At 43.5% G+C, this 17,728-nt stretch overlaps 1 protein-coding gene across 6 annotated transcripts in view; it reads left to right on the top strand.

Annotated features, from left to right (window-relative positions):
• Nucleotides 1–17,728, top strand: part of LOC147009039 (GRB2-associated-binding protein 1-like) — a 94,334-nt gene that overhangs the window by 11,164 nt on the left and 65,442 nt on the right. The window contains exon 1 of one of the 6 annotated variants that reach the window (XM_085864140.1): nucleotides 1,494–1,679. The exons of the other annotated variants lie outside the window; for them this stretch is intronic. Within the exon in view, the coding sequence (XP_085720266.1) occupies nucleotides 1,605–1,679 (75 nt within the window). The 5' untranslated portion in view covers nucleotides 1,494–1,604. Of the gene's footprint in view, nucleotides 1–1,493; nucleotides 1,680–17,728 lie in introns of those variants that run through there. 6 annotated transcript variants of the gene reach the window in all.

Raw genomic sequence — 17,728 nt, forward strand, 5'->3', positions numbered from 1 at the left:
GATATTCCAATCGTTTTAGCTTGAATGTCATGCTTCCTGATCACAAGCAAGACTGTCCTTTGTTTTCGAACAAGGAGTGGTTTCTTGCATGGAATTCCAGCTATTCCTGGCATGGAGTACAATCTTGTTTTTGGTTTGGCTGACCCAGCCAGTCAAGTTTCTTCAACTTCAGAAGACATTCGTGTCGAAAATAATCCTTTTTTTGAAAAACCCTCTCTTCCTTTTTGTAGACGACTCCACATGGTGGTGTACACTACCTCATCCATCTGCTAGGCAGACAACAGCTGTCTCTCTCTCTCTCTCTCTCTCTCTCTCTCTCTCTCTCTCTCTCTCTCTCTCTCTCTCTCTCTCTCTCTCTCTCTCTCTCTCTCTCTCTCTCTCTCTCTCTCTCCCTCTCTCCTGATCTAGAAAGGATTAGACTCTGGTCTGACAAGTGTAACATGTCCTTCAATCCTGGACAATACCACAGTCACACCCCATCACTTCAGAGTGATCATCAAACGAACCCACCTATTTCTTTGGTCATCCACCGGAAAAAGTTTAGTATTTTCAACTTCTAGGCCTCCCCTTGAGTCTTGACCTCATCTGGGCCAACCACATAGCATAGCAGGCCACACAATGGACATTCTCCATCGTTCCAAGTCATTCCTTGAGAAACCATTATCTCTCCTTTTGATTCTGACTCATTAATTATTTTGTGTTGGATCAATTTGTCATGTTTTCACACATCCATTCACTTGGTCCGAGTGAGTGCATTGTTTCTTAGAAGACACTAGCATTGGCACTGCCACCCTTTGGGTGGGATGGCCCATCTCGGCCCACCTTCGGTGGGCAATTTAAAGTGGTTATACGTCCACAAGGTGATGCCTTTTTTCTGGGACACGCTGTACATGTGAAGATTCCTTTTGGGACATACTATAACCTTGTTTTGTTTTGCTGGATCGCACTGTAAGGTTTCTCCGATGTAAAACGTCAAGTGATCAATTTTGAAGTTTTTGTCACAAAAATACATATTGTTGTGAAAATGGCTCCGAGTAGGTTAAAGATGCTTCTTATAGCGCAGTTATTTCCTCTAAGTGAATGTCTATCATAAGCATAAAGTTCTCGTAATTAATTGTGATTTTAGATATGCATCACTTGTGTAATAGTTCGACGATGTCTACCCATCACTATGTCTGTGTCTAAAATTATCAACCCTTTTGATCCCATTTTTACCATTATTCCCTCTGTAATCTGTCACTTCAGTACCTTCTTCACATTTGCTAAGGCTGCCAGGCACAAGTCCAGCTGGTAAAGTAAAACAAGCAAATATTGCGATCACCACGGGTTGCCTCTGTCTGAGCTGTGGGGGGAAAGGTTGAGGCAGGGTCGCTCCACCCACCAGGACCATCCAATGGTGAGTGAGCGTGGAGGGGCGTGGCACGTCGTAGTGTGAGGTGGGGGCCAGAGTTAATAAATACGCACGCAGCAGTGGGACAAGGAGGAGACACCTGGGATCGACCTCGTGAAAAGCTGTGCCTGTAGTGTGCGGAGCTGCCGCACCAAGCTGTGCCCCCACCCAGCCAGGCCTCTCCTCCTCACAAGCCCCACACTGCGTGCTGCCCATGACCTGCAACGAGGACGCACCTGAGCTACTTCTGTGCATCGGTTCCTGCTGTGTCCCGCCAGGCACAGCCAAGGTATTTCTATCTTGTCTGTCTCTTTTCTGTTCTTTATCTCTCCTGGAACGACTGAGGCCTTAAGATATCAGATAATTAAGCACTCCCGATCGTTCATTGGTTTCATGGGCACTTATCGGTCGTGGGTTAAGGGTTTTTAAAAAAAAAATTGTTGATTATTGATTGTATTGTTTCGTCTCTTCCTTCCCCCGTGCCAAAATGATTTCTTTCTTAATATACCTGGTTTTGGGGTGAAATCTGGTTGTGGTTGCTGCCTCATTTGGTGGTTTTGGAGGACCCGTTAAGGGAATAATTGTTTTTCAGTTTCTACATTACTTGGACGACCATGTCATGTGACTTCGGTTGTTCGGCCTAATTAGATTGATTCACATGACACCTATCGGTGTGACGCTGGACATTTTGGGGCTCCCAATCTGTACAGTAATGCGGCATTCAGACGCAGGTCCGACGGGGGTGGGGGAGGTCTTCAAAACGGTCGACCATTGTGGTCGTTTTGACACGGCCTACTGTATTTGAACCGAGCATGAGTCTAACGGTTCTAACGGCTGCAAAAAATAAAAATAAATAAATTATATATATATATTTAATAATCAGGAATAAATTCTGCATGGGGCTTGTGTGAAAAATAACTCTGACTCAACCCAGGACTTGAACCCAAGGACTTCATTGCTCACGTGGCAACAGTCCACTGAGCTATTGAGTCTTCAGGTTAACCTCAGAAATTTCTCACACTCTCACTGCAAGCTTTATAATGGCCGACGTCCTGCGTCCCTGGTGGCCAAATCCGGTGTGTGTGTGTGTGTGTTTTTGCAGGAGGAGGTAATTAGGCCCACCAAACCTGTGCAATGGTAGCCAACCTATGGTTGTTTGTCCATGCTCTCTCTTTTTTAAACGCTAAGCATTGAGCAAGGAAGCAGCACGTACCATTTTAAATAATATTTGTCGTGACCCGGTCCGTGTTGAAACCGTGGACGTCCCAGACAGAGCGGGTGAGCTAACTACTGAGTCAGGTCGACCATTGCGCTAAACACAAGCCGGATAAACCTTCACTGACTTCAGCAGTATGTAAGCATGGTTCCTATTGGCCAGTATATCCAGCAGTGCTCATGACAATCCTTATTACATTGACAATCTTTATTATAATGAACCTTCCTTGGTATCATTTGCCTTCACGCAGCCATGGAATGCTGGGATTATGAAACAGTGGGATCAGGAAAAACGAATTTGTTCACGGGACGATTTAGTTTCCCAGTTTTCTAGTTGCATGAGTAAGGAAGGAAGAGAGCACTTGCGTTTTTGTTTGTATTCCCTTGTACAATCAAGGAACAGATTTATCCAAACGTTCCTTAGTGGAAATATCCTGGCATCGGCTCCAGCTGTTCCTGTTTCCTTGCTTTTCTAACTTGGCTTCATGGGATGAACAGCACATGGAGAAGGCAAGGGTAAGATTTTCAATTCCCAATAATGATCACCCAGTATGCTTCCACTAAAGCCCTGAATTGCAGAAGGTTCTTGTAGATTAAAGAAAGTGGAGTGGTTTGAGTATCATCTGTCAATTACAGCGTGGTCGAGTCAGACGAGCTGTGAGTAGTGAAAGGTATCTGGATAAAGAACGTGACTTTCCTGAGTTTGGGATTCACCTGGTGCATGACCATGTTGGATTGATGATCCGATCCAGTTTACTACTTTCTCCGCAATGATAAGTTCCCAAATCTCAGTCTGATAAAAATCGGGAGGCTAACTAGATAAGCAGATCTGCACAGTTCACCTGCTGGGTTTGAATCTGCACGACCATGTGTCACGTGATGAGATCTAATGAACAAATTCATTTTCGACCTCATAAAAATAATATAGGATTGCTTTGCATTGGCAGTGGATATGTGGTCTTGCTAGATTTGGTAACTGATGTAAAAGGAACTTTGAAGATCAGCTCAATGTTCCTGCATCGCCTTTGATTTGACTCGTCCTTGTTTGATTCCTGATGGAAACTTTATGACTGGTGTTCTGCAGGGAGTCTGTTGCATCATTTGAGATCATCAATCTTTGGAGAGTATATGAAGCTCGCTGTTCCATCGGTTAGCTCTTGTTTGTGGATGTTAAAGATTCCAGTGTTTTTCCAGAATATAAAATGTAGACCATTGTGTGCTGATCGACTAGCCGAGCTGTCAATTCCGGTCCTGGACGCCCCTGGGACTAGTAACTTGTCCAGCGTTAGATTCTCAGCTATGGAAACTTTCAAGACTGAGGTTGTGTGCATCCTGATGCCCCCACTCCCCCATCCTCCAAATGGAAATGGGAATAACATGATTTTCCCCTTTCCCCATCTCTCCCTCATGCTCTAAAGGGCTATGGGAATAACACAACCCCTGAGAATGTAATAACAAACACCCACACTATTCTCTACCCGGACAATCTGTTTACACAGAACCTACTTTCCTGTCTGAGAGTGATACTTATCAGATCAGATTGAATGAACAGAGCGGTGGTTTAATGACAACTGGTCATTTATTAAATGTGTTTCAATAAATATGGAAACATTTATGTCCACATGATCAAAATACATTTTGTAAAATGAGATATACCCATTTGCCATAAAGAGTAATATCCAACGACAAAACACACTAACCATACAATAAATGACATATTCATCTTTAACATCCATCTGTCGAGTAACTACAGGCCTACTTGGTCTGTCATCTCATTTGATCTGTCTACAGACCTATCCGAGCATAGAATTCCACTTTATCGACACATCTCTCGGACCGTAGATCTTCAGACCTAATCCGAGCGTAGATTTCCACTTCATCTCCAGACCGATCCGAGCGTAGATTTCCACTTTATCGACAGACGTGTCCGAGCATTGATTTCTGTTTTGTCTAAAGACCTATCAGATTGCAGATTTCAGCTTTGTCAACAAAACTGTCGGAGTGCAGATATCCGCTTTATCTGCAGACCTCTCTGAGTGGAGATTTCCACTTTGTCTCCAGAACTATTCGAGAGCTGATTTCTACTTCAACTGCAGATCTATTAGAGTGCAGATTTCCGCTTTATCCATAGACCTCTCCGAGTGCAGATTTCTGCTTTATCTATAGACCTGCTTTCCGCTTTACCTATGATTTCCGCTTTATCTTCCTTGGCACACCTGAGCTCCTGACCACATACGAAGCTTTCATCCATAGGTTGATGGATTACTGCTCTCCCCTCTGGGCTGCTGCTCCCGCCTCCGACCTTTCTCGGCTTCATGCTGTGGAAGCCAAGGCATTTAGGATCTCTGGTATCTCCTGTGATGAGGCCGAGTCTTTGGGTCTCTCACTGCAGGCAGGACGGTGGTGTTTGTCTTCTTCCATCTCATCTCCGGTCTCGTCCCCCACCCCCACCCCCCGCTCTGTCTGCGATATGTGGCCCACATATTTCCGTAGGGCACTCGAGGTCTGCCAGCAGCCCCCTTCTGGTAAAACTACCAAAATCAAGAATCACTGCTCACCTTCACTCTTTCATTCCTCTTTATTCCCACACTCTCTGCAATCCCACTCTTCCTTCCAGGTCTTCAAAACAGCTGTTCACCACCACCTCTTATATTCCCCCATCCAAAACCATGATCTTTTTTCCCCCGTTAATCCACCCCATACCCAACACAAGTCCCTGTGGTGTCCATCTTGTTTACCCTGTGTTCCCCACCCCTATCCCTCTCCCTTCCACAGATCTCTTCATATTTGTTGCTCTTCTGTTTTGTCCTTCCCTCTTGTTTCCTGCTTCCTTTGTTGTACATTCTGTTTTAGCTCTCATATGAACCTCGACATAGTATACAAAAACAAAAGACCTCTCCGAGTGCACATTTCCGGTTCTCCCCTTGCACTTCAACTGGTTTTTCATGAACTTTGTTTTGATTAATGTGACCCGTCATGCAGTCTTTACGCATGCACGTCTTCCATACATTCTAAGATGGGTCACAACTCAGTCCCCATCCTCTCGACTTGCCTGGATGAGTCCTTTTTGATTGCTACACAAAGATACCTGATGTTGTAAATATCTATAATATGTTTATCTCCTGAGTTGTTTATTTTTCTCTCCCTGTTAACAGCTTTATTTGAAGTAATACAAAGACAGGATTTCCTGGCATGTTAGTTCGAACTACTTCAGTGTATTTTAGTTTATTTATTCAAGGTGTTGGTTTCGGAAGTGGAAACACAAGCTGTTTGCGACACAATGCAATATTGAAATCATCTGTGAAGTTGCCCATTATGGGGATCGATGTGACCTTAAAAGTAAACTATTTTGTAAGTTTCTAAAGTTATGGAGGAAGCTTCAAATCCCTGTTACAGAAAATAGCATTCTGTGGTTGAAGTTGGATTGAAAACTGAAAGGCAAGCTGAAGGAACGTTGTGTTGTTTGTTTCATTTGAGAGCTCTTTTTAGAATCCTTTCCTTGTTGGCAAGGCAATGAGCCTGGAATGAAAAGCTGAGATTCCCCCCCCCCCCCTCACACACAATAAACATGCTTGAAGTTGCCAAGTACTCCACCCATTGGCTGAAACCTCAGGTTTCAAACCTCAGGTGCGGCAAGTGAGCAAGTTGTGGAATGCATGTGAGGAGATAGGTAGAAGAGGGTGTTGTAAATGCAGGTTTAAAGTTTTACATTCTTTTGGAAGAACGTGTAGCTGAGTTGTCGGTGAGAAATGTGACTGGAAGGACGTTTTTGAATTGGCAATGATCTCACAAAGAGCAGGATTTCAGGCTGAAGGGTCAATTAACAGAGACAAAATGAGAAAAAGGGAAAACAACAGGATAAGAACACACACACACACACACATCATGCGTGTTACACATTACATTTGAGGATTTATTGTTTGAGGAACTAATGTTAGGAAAACAAATCGTTACTAAATAAATGTGCTCCACCAATATCCAGAGATTTGGTTGGTTATATGTAATAAGCTTTTTTTTCTTGTATGTTTTTTTTTTTTTCTTATTGTTCAGATAATTGTTTGTTTAATCCACTAGTTATCGATGGTCACCATGCTTAGCCAGTAATTGGAACATCAAGGGGTGATAATCTTTCTGTGTCAATGATGTCCAACATGCAGGAAATCAAAATGGTGTTGCACCACATTTACAGGTCATCTCTCAAGATGACGAGTGAAAATACCGCTCCACATTGCTTGAGTGGTTGCCAATGCAGCTCCACATTGCTTGAGCTGTTTCCAATGCCGCTCCACATTGCATGAGCTTTTCCAATACCGCTCCACATTGCTTGAGCTGTTTCCAATACCCCTCCACATTGCATGAGCTGTTTCCAATACCCCTCCACATTGCATGAGCTGTTTCCAATACCCCTCCACATTGCATGAGCTGTTTCCAATACCGCTCCACATTGCATGAGCTTTTCCAATGCCGCTCCACATTGCTTGAGCTGTTTCCAATACCGCTCCACATTGCTTGAGTGGTTGCCAATGCCGCTCCACATTGCATGAGCTTTTCCAATGCCGCTCCACATTGCTTGAGCTGTTTCCAATACCCCTCCACATTGCATGAGCTTTTCCAATGCCGCTCCACATTGCTTGAGCTGTTTCCAATACCCCTCCACATTGCTTGAGCTGTTTCCAATACCCCTCCACATTGCTTGAGTGGTTGCCAATACCGCTCCACATTGCTTGAGTGGTTGCCAATGCCGCTCCATATTGCTTGAGTGGTTGCCAATGCCGCTCCATATTGCTTGAGTGGTTGCCAATACCACTCCACATTGCTTGAGTGGTTGCCAATACCGCTCCACATTGCTTGAGTGGTTGCCAATACCGCTCCACATTGCTTGAGTGGTTGCCAATGCCGCTCCATATTGCTTGAGTGGTTGCCAATGCTGCTCCACATTGCTTGAGTGGTTGCCAATGCCGCTCCATATTGCTTGAGTGGTTGCCAATGCCGCTCCACATTGCTTGAGTGGTTGCCAATACCGCTCCACATTGTTGAGTGGTTGCCATTTGAAAGAAGAGACTTGAAGAACAAGCCCTTCCACAACGTCTCAAATTTCCCACAAGTCATCATCGTGGCTTTCTCATTGATTTTCACAGCTGTTGGTCACGTTTGAGACATTTTGAACACAGATTCATGTGCAAAAGTATAAAACGTGTAAAGTTTAATTAGATTTAATCGTTTATCGAAATATATCCGAAGTAAACTGATTATGTATTTAATTTTTTGAGTTAATATTTCAGTTTTAATTATTCAACTAAACAAAAAATTGTGGAAGTGGTCACACAGGCAATGAGCTTTTCCAAACTTCCCTAAAATTGTGGGTTGAATCCTGAGCAAGCAAAACATGAGTCAAACATCTGCTATCAAACCTCATCTGGAGCTTCCTTTGTGGGGAAGGGGGGGAGGGGAATAAAAAAATTACATTCGCTGATTCTCCTAAAAGTTAACTGATTTTATACTCATGTGTGCTCTTCACAGCAATGTCCCTTGGGAGTTATGATGTCATGAAAATACTATACAAGTTACCATTATTAGCAGCACACAAGCTAGTCAGTCTGGGGCCTGTTACTGGTTACTGGACCACAATGGTTGGATTATACCCCCACCTCCCCCTGTTCGTGTGAATATGGACGTGGCTGCCCTTTGATATGCGACATTCTAAAACCCATCATAGGTTACCCCAATAAAGGATCAACCACCAAGTGTGACCTGGCCTGGTAGGGCAAGCAGAATATTCCCTCCCCGAAGGTCATGACTGAGCCGTCTTGGTTTTTATTCATCCAATAGCAACCTTGTAATTATCTTGAAACAACCTCATTTTAAAAATGCTTAGAATTCAAATCCTTAATAATTTGCCGTCGGTGATATTTGAACTCACAAGTTCAGGAATGGTCGTCCAATGTCCCCACCATGACTCAACCATGTTCTTACCACGATGACTGCATTACAGAATAGTTAAACACACCTTACTTGTTTCAATGCCTGAGATCTATCTATTAGCCCCCATTAGATTTAATCCGAAACGGGGGGGGGGGGGCGCTTATAGATTTTGTCTCAATTTGTGCGTGCGTGCGTCCGCAACCATGTCTTGGACATGTGTGGACCAATTTAATTCGTACTTCACACAACACATGATGGTATACGTATATATGTATGTATATATATATATATATATATATATATATATATATATATATATATATATATATATATATATATATATACCAAGCTTGCACACTAAAAACACGGCTCGCCGTCACACGATCCCTATGAAATTGCTGTGGCACTTAGCTGACATGCCCACAATGTTTGGGAAGTCTTGGCGTTCCATAGTACCACTTGCATTTTGCACAATGCGTATTTTTGTCATTCCCCGTGTACGGTCTGTCGTCTGCTACCAGCTATGTTGTACTGCTATCCCGTGCATGTGCACGGGTATCGCTAATATATATATATATATATATATATATATATATATATATACATATATATATATATATATATATATATATATATATCTATATATATATATATATATATATATATATATATATATATATATATATATATATATATATATATCTATATATATATATATATATATATATATATATATATATATATATATCTATATATATATATATATATATATATATATATATATATATATATCTATATATATATATATATATATATATATATATATATATATATATATATATATATATATATAATATTGTTGCGAATCTGGAAACCATTATCGCACTCATCATTCAGGTCCTTTAGCTCAGTTATCTCAGTAAGTGCATGTTCCATAGATAGCTCGCCTGCCATTGTTTAATGGGTAAAAATCGATTAAATGCGCTGTGATTCATTTTAATAGTTCTGGTTCGATCAGAACACAAAGAAGAACGACCCTCCCCCTCCTCTGCAAAAAGGAAGAAGAACCCTCCCGTCCCATGATGCAAGGATGTAAACAACTCCCTCTCACCCGCGGTTGTGCGGGGGATGGCGCATGAGGGCATGATTCACGCCGGGAGCGGAGGAGGGGGCCGATAGTGATAGAGATCGGGAAGGATTGCGGCTCACGGTGATTGGATCCAGTTCACCCTCGCTGGAGCCCCGGTCCGAACAGCTTGAAGACCACACAAGGTGGAGAGGTTCGAGATAGGTTCTGGGTTTCAGCTCATCTGTCCCTCTGAGCTGAAGTCCTTATTAAAGGCATCAGACACCATTTCTTGTGTGTGTGTGTGTGTGTGTGTGTGTGTGTGTGTGTGTGTGTGTGTGTGTGTGTGTGTGTGTGTGCGTGCGTGCATACGTGTGTCTGTGGGCCCGTCTAACAAGTAGAGAACTGTTCAGTGCTTTGTGTGCTGTAAATGATTGCATTGTATTTCGTATTGCCGGTATAGTTCTGCTCTTTGTGTTCCCTCGTTCCCCATTATTACTGTATAAATAAACCCCAATTGTTAAATGTTTCCAGCTCGTCGCGTCGATTCTTTCATTGACTGAGCATGTTGTGTGTTAGGAATTAGAAGGCCATTGGTCGCCGTAAGGGGACATTCGGACCGACGGTTCTCGGTGATTAAGCCGCTCGGAATCGCGCACGGGACAGGCTCGCTTAAGCAGCTTGTTTCGTACGAGTTCCGTCGAGGGTGTGGATGCTCGGTAGATCGCCACGTGGTCTCTAGGTATTTTGAAAAATTGGCAAATAACCCTGTACCACGTGGTAGAAACATTGGCCCTTCACGGTTCTTGCACAAGGACCCGTCGACTCCGGACTTATCTGGGGTGACGATCTATATTCCGGGTGATCGGTCAGGCCGACTCGACTTGTGGCTCCGTCAGAGCGGTCGACCACCTCCCCCGACGCACCGGCTACCGTAACAATATGCATATCATATATATATATATATATATATATATTTATATATATTATATTATATTATATTATATTATATTATATTAGATATCGAAACATGTGGAGTGTGATGAGCACTCCCCCGATCTCCATTGGACGTCGTCCTACACCAAAGTGTCACCTCCAACCCGGAAGCCTCGGCCCGGCGACTCAGTCAAACAGACAAGGATTACATGGTCAACATCAGTTAAACACCAAACGGAGCCGCCTATTTGGATTTTGGGCTTATTTGTCCTCATCAGGATGGTATTCCGATAAATATCTAACCAATGATGACCACATTCGTCGTTTAAACATCAGACATGTAGGACCATGTCCATTGGAGATCGGGGGAGTGCTCATCACACTCCACATGTTTCGATTTACCCGCTGATCACATCATATGCCTCCTGGTTGAATGGTTTGCATTAGCAGTAACAATCATCTGGGTGGCAGATGGATGGTTGTTCTTTGCGGATTATGCGGTTTTACCGTGTGACACATAGTCCGTGGCGATGCTCACCATAACACTGAGGAGGTGCAACTGATAGATATATTTGCACAATTTAATAATTATTTTCTCCATATTCTCATAAGGGTTTGTCGATGATTTGATGACAAAAGCTCAGATGGTATGAAAAATTGGGGTCTGTACAGTCACACTGATGCTCAATGGTAAATAAATAAACACGGAAGCAAATTTTTTTTTTTTTAATGGTTGTCTCGTGCTTGACACGCTATGTACCATTATCGTTATTGTGTACCATTATCACTATCATTATGTACCATTGTCATTTTAGTTATGTACCATTATCATTATGTACATTTTTCATTATTGTGTGCCATGATCACTATCATTATGTTCCATTATTGTGATTATTACGTACCATTATCACTATCATTATGTGTTATTATGTACCATTATCATTATGTACCATTGTCACTGTCATTATCTACCATAATAAATAAGTAAATAAATAAACATTAATTGTGACGCCATTCGTGATGTCATAGCACCGTGTCTTGTCATTGGTCGACAGATAAATGCCCGTAACTTGGGAACCGCTCGTCCGATTGATATCAAACCTCGAAAAGGCACATCCGCGGGTCTCCAGCAATATTCCTGGCAAGTTTCAATCCGATCGGACCGGTGATCGTCCTGTTATTAATAATTTGGGGAAAAATGGGCATGATAAGATGAGAAGGTGGAACGACACCTTCAGCTGCCATATATACACCTTTTCAACACTGAAAAAGCAGTAAAATGGCCGTAACTTGGGAACCGCTCGTCCGATTGATATCAAACCTCGAAAAGGCACATCTGCAGGGCCCCGGCAATATTCCTGGCAAGTTTCAATCAGATCGGACCGGCGGTTGTCGAGAAACGGCGGTGACAGACACACACACACACTGCTGGAATTATAGATCGATGTACCATTATCACTGTCATTATGTACCATTATCACGATCTTTATGTGCCATTATCACTGTCATTATGTACCATTATCACTATCTTTATGTACCATTATCACTGTCATTATGTATCATTATCATGATCATTGTGTACCAATTTCACTATCATTAAGTACCATTATTGTTATTGTCAGGTCAGGTCAGGTATGGGAGCATGTGCCAGAACAGTGCGTCGCTGCGTCCACTTTCCGCCGGTACTCCAGGGGCCTCCGTCTGGCCATCCCCCAGGCAGATGCCAGGCCCATCCCCATCTCCTTGAGATGATGGTCAACCTGCTGCAACCATGAGGCACGTGGTCGGCCCACTGGCCTCCTCCACTCATGAGACTCCCTCGCTGAGAGAATCTGGTGAGCAGGATCAGAGTCAGGAAAACGAGCCACATGTCCATACAGCCGCAGCTGACGCTCACGGACTATGCAGGTAACAAATCTCATCCGAGTCTCTCTCAGCAACCGGTCGTTGGACACAAAATCCGACCAGCGATAGCCAAGGATTCTCCGAAGAGACCTGGTACCAAAGGAATTAAGTCTCCGTCTCAGATCCTTGGTCAAAGTCAAAGTCGCGCACCCATAGAGCAAGACTGGAAGTACCAAGGACCTGAAGACTCGGACTCTCGTCCTCCCGCACAGGTACCGGCAGCGCCACACCCCATGATCCAGTGAATCCATGACTCCCCAGGCCCGACCCAGACGTCTATTGACCTCTGGCTCACAACCTGCGGAGACATGAATATCACTGCCAAGGTAAGTGAATCTCTCCACGACCTCAACATCCTCACCACAAACAGACACAGACAGGACAGCAGCATCCAAGATGTCACCGAAAGCCTGGATCTTAGTTTTGACCCAAGAAATCCATAATCCCAACGGCTCCGACTCCTCATTCAGCACCTCGAGGGCCCCCAAGAGGATGTCTAAAGTCTCCGCAAAGATGACTGCATCATCTGCAAAATCAAGGTCCGAGATCTTGACATTCCCAAACGATGCACCGCAACTTGATCTCTCCGACATCCTCCCAAAAATCCAGTCCATACAAGTGCTGAAAAGTGTGGGGGCAAGTACACATCCCTGACGAACTCCAGTAACAACTGGAAATAAGTCAGAGATGGTACCACCACACTTCACAGCACTCTCAGTACCAGAGTAGAGTTCAGACATCAGATCGATCAGTTTCGGTGGCACCCCACGAAGACCAAGAATCCTCCAGAGGACATCCCGATTCACTGAATCGAACGCTTTACAGAGATCAACATAGGCTGCAAGCAGCCCCTGCCGAAACTCTCGTCTGCGTTCGGTGAGGACACGAAGTGCAAGGATACGGTCAATCGTTGACCTCTTTGGTGTAAAGCCTGACTGCTCTGGACGCTGGTGCTCAAGCAGATGGTGGCGAACCCTATCAAGAATTATCCGAGCAAAGACCTTGCCCGGCACTGAGAGCAGCGTCACCCCTCGGTAGTTGTTGCAGTCTTGGCGATCACCCTTCCCTTTCCAGAGAGGGACAACAAGGCCCCTCTTCCAGTCAGTTGGGATGATGCCTGTGTTCCAGGCAGAGCACAAAACTGCATGCAACGACATGAGTGCAGCATTTCCACCAGCCTTGAGAAGTTCAGCATGGATGCCACAGATCCCTGGAGCTTTGCCCCGTTCCAACTGGTTCACCGCAGCCCGTGTTTCCACAAGCGTAGGTGGACCACAGTTGATTCGAGGGTCAGCAACAGGGATTGTAACACCCTTGACGTCCAACTCGACAGTTGGGGGATCAGCCTGGTACAACCGCTCAAAGTAACCGGCCCAGCGGGCCTTCACTTCAGACTCCTCTGTCAAGAGCCTACCACTCTCTGCTCGAACTGCAGTGCTCCGAGGGATGGGCTTGGATGAACGTAATGCGCGAATTCCCCTGTAAGCGGGACGAGAATCACCTGTCCACAGGTGATGCTCTACCCCCTCACAGATTCCTCGCACATAGGCCTCCTTGTCCACCCTCAGTGCACGTACAGTTTTACGCCTCAGCTCCCTGAACAGCTCAGGTCTGCCATTCAGCCTGGCCCTGCGACTTTGGTCAATGGTATCCAGTGTCCCTTGAGAGACAAAATTCTTCTTTGCCCTGCGGTGAACTCCAAGGCATCCACCGGCAACATCAAGGACGGTGGTCTTGAAGGCGCTCCACAACTCTTCAGGACCCCCCAAAGCACCCAGACCCCCCAAGTGTCCACTCAGCCTGTTCGCAAACTCCTCAGCTACTCTCTCATCCCTGAGCTTGGCAACATCCAGCCTTGGCTGGGATGGTACCATTCTCCAGGATTTAAGGTGCAGCTTTAGAGTTGCTATAACAAGCTTGTGGTCAGTATTGAGGAACTGAGCACTCCGGTAGACCCTGCAGTTCTGGATCATCCTCCAACGACCGTCAATGAGGACATGGTCAATCTCCTTTGCCACACCGCCAGCGTTGGAATACCAAGTCCAGCGATGAGCTTGTGGGCGCTGAAACCATGAACCAGCCACCCTAAGTCCATGACTTCTTGCAAAGTCAAGGAACTTAGTGCTATTCTGGTTCATAGTTCCTGACCCATGGGGACCAACACACACCTCATAACCATCCCTATCAATTCCAGTCGATGCATTGAAATCCCCCAAGACTAGAAGTGTATCTCGTCTGGGGCACTGATCAACCACAGACTCGAGTGTGGCGTAGAATGTGTCCTTCACGGTGAGATCACTCGCCTCAGTCGGAGCATAAATAGAGACCAGGGAAATGACACCTAAGGAGTGACGAATCCTTAATCTCATAATACGCTCGTTGACCGGTGTTACCTCAATTATCATTGGGGTCAGCTTATTGGACACAGCTACAGCAACTCCTTGGGTATGGTAACCATCAGAGCGACCAGACCAATAGTAGGTGTAACCACCCACCATTATCTCGCCGCAATCCGGTCTCCGAACCTCAGAGAGAGCTGCAATCCCGATGTCCAAACGCTTGAGCTCAGATGATAACAGAGACAGGTGATCATCCTCTCTTAGGGATAGGACATTCCAGGCACCCACCCGAAGGGACCGCCTCAGGTTAACCCAAGGAGACCGCCGTCTGGTGGACGACACCTCAGCACCACTCCGACACACTCTCCCGCAATCTGACCCAGGGATGTTACCCCGTGGTTTCCCTCCTATCAAAGATTGGGGGTCCCGAAGGCTTTGCCCCAATCCCGTCATCTGGTGAGCTGCCCTGCGAAGGGAAGCTGCACAGGAGGTACTCCCACGGAGTGGGTTTTCAGATTTTTTTGCGTTTTTGCGTTTTGCGGAATGAAGGTTTTTACGGTGGCCGGAGTGCAAATCCTGCCACCAACCTCCTAATAAGAAGTAACCCAACTGCAGGAGGACGTCCGCAGACACAGTTGGGCACTAGATATGGATGGCCGTTGGCTCACAAGGAGCTCCTCCGCCCTTTGTTATTGTTATTTCCCATTATCACTCTGATTATGTACCATTATTGTTTTTACTATGTTCCATTATTGTTATTATTATGCATCATTTTGTACCATTATCCCTGTCATTATGTACCATTATCACCATCATTATGTACAATTATTATGTATCATTATCACTTTCATGATGTACCATTGTCGTAATTGTTGTGTCATTATCACTGTCGTTATCTCCCATTATCGCTGTTGTTATTATGTACCATTATGACTGTCGTTATGTACCATTATCATGATCATTATGTACCATTATTGTTTTTATTATGTACCATTATCACCATCGTTATGTATCATTATCACCATCGTTATGTACTCTTGTCACTGCTGTTATGTACCATTATCACGATCATTATGTGGCATTATTGTTTTTATTATGTACCATTATCATGATCATCATGTACCATTATCACCGTCGTTATGTACCATTGTCACTGTCGTTATGTACCATCATCACGATCATCATGTACCATTGTCACCGTCGTTATGTACCATTGTCACGATCATTATGTGCCATTATTGTTTTTATTATGTACCATTATCATGATCATCATGTACCATTATCACCGTCGTTATGTACCATTGTCACTGTCGTTATTTACCATCATCTCGATCATCATGTACCATTATCACCGTCGTTATGTACCATTGTCACTGCCGTTGTGTACCATTATCACGATCATTATGTGCCATTATTGTTTTTATTATGTACCATTATCACCATCATTATGTACCATTATTGTTTTATTATGTACCATTATCACTGTCATTATGCACCATTATCAATGTCGTTATTTACCATTATCACTGTCATTATGTACCATTATTGTTTTTATTATGTACCATTATCCTTGTCATTATGTTCCATTATTGTTTTTATTATGTACCATTATCATGATCATCATGTACCATTGTCACTGTCGTTATGTACCATCATCACGATCATTATGTACCATTATTGTTTTTATTATGTACCATTATCACGATCATCATGTATCATTATCACCATCATTATGTACCATTATCATTGTCGTTATTTACCATTACAACCGTCATTATTTTCCGTTATTGTTTTTATTATGTACCATTGTCACTGCCGTTATGTACCATTATCACGATCATTATGTGCCATTATTGTTTTTATTATGTACCATTGTCACTGTCATTATGTACCATCATCACGATCATTATGTACCATTATTGTTTTAATTATGTACCATTATCACGATCATCATGTACCATTATCACCATCATTATGTACCATTAGTTTTTTTTTATTATGTATCATTATCATTGTCGTTATTTACCATTATCACTGTCATTATGTACCATTATTGTTTTTATTATGTACCATTATCGCCGTCATTATGTACCATTATTGTTTTTAGTATGTACCATTATCACTGTCGTTATGTACCATTATCGTTGTTCTTATGTACCATTATCACTTGTGATCATTATCACTTTGTGGTTACCAAAGAAGCCCTGAACACTTTTGATTGTTTTCCCTGCCGAGAACTGGAGATTTTACAGGGAGGAGCGTCCATCCCTGTTATCATTCTTTCCCCTGAGAAACCACATTCCCATAACTCATCTTGAAGGTGAGAAAAGACCTGCTGCAGAGCACTTGACAAGACTAACAAGGGCTATTTATAGTTACTATGTTTTTTGCCCTTTCATATTTTGACCCAATTATGTAATATTTTCTCCATATTCTCACAATAGAGGTTTGTTACAGATTTGATGGCAAAAGCCTCCTGCCACATGTGGGGTTGGGGGGGGGGGGTGAAGAGGGGCTAACAAATTGTTTATTTTATTCATTTATAGCAATGGGTTCAAATGGATGAGATGATGATATTAATTTCATAACTTTTTGCTGTCGCTATGTTGAAAATTTGCCTTAATATTCATGGAATGGGTGGCCTTTGTTTTCCTGTATCATCACTCTATAATCTATATGGAGTACCACTGTCCTCCATGATACGATGATCCATGAGCTACTGAAAATTACTACACCATCATTTATGTATATGTACATATATATATATATATATATATATATATATATATATATATATATATATATATATATATATATATATATATATATATATATATATATATTGTTACGAATTCGCGCCCACCGGCGTGCAATTGGCCGCGTAACTCCAATCGCAACCGCGTCTCCCACGGGACGGACAATTCAGTCATGACCCTCCTGGAACTACCGCCAGGA

Source organism: Eptatretus burgeri, chromosome 18, assembly GCF_056783735.1.
Source record: "Eptatretus burgeri isolate ZD-2024b chromosome 18, Ebu_testis_v1, whole genome shotgun sequence".
NCBI classification, from domain to species: Eukaryota; Metazoa; Chordata; class Myxini; order Myxiniformes; family Myxinidae; genus Eptatretus; species Eptatretus burgeri.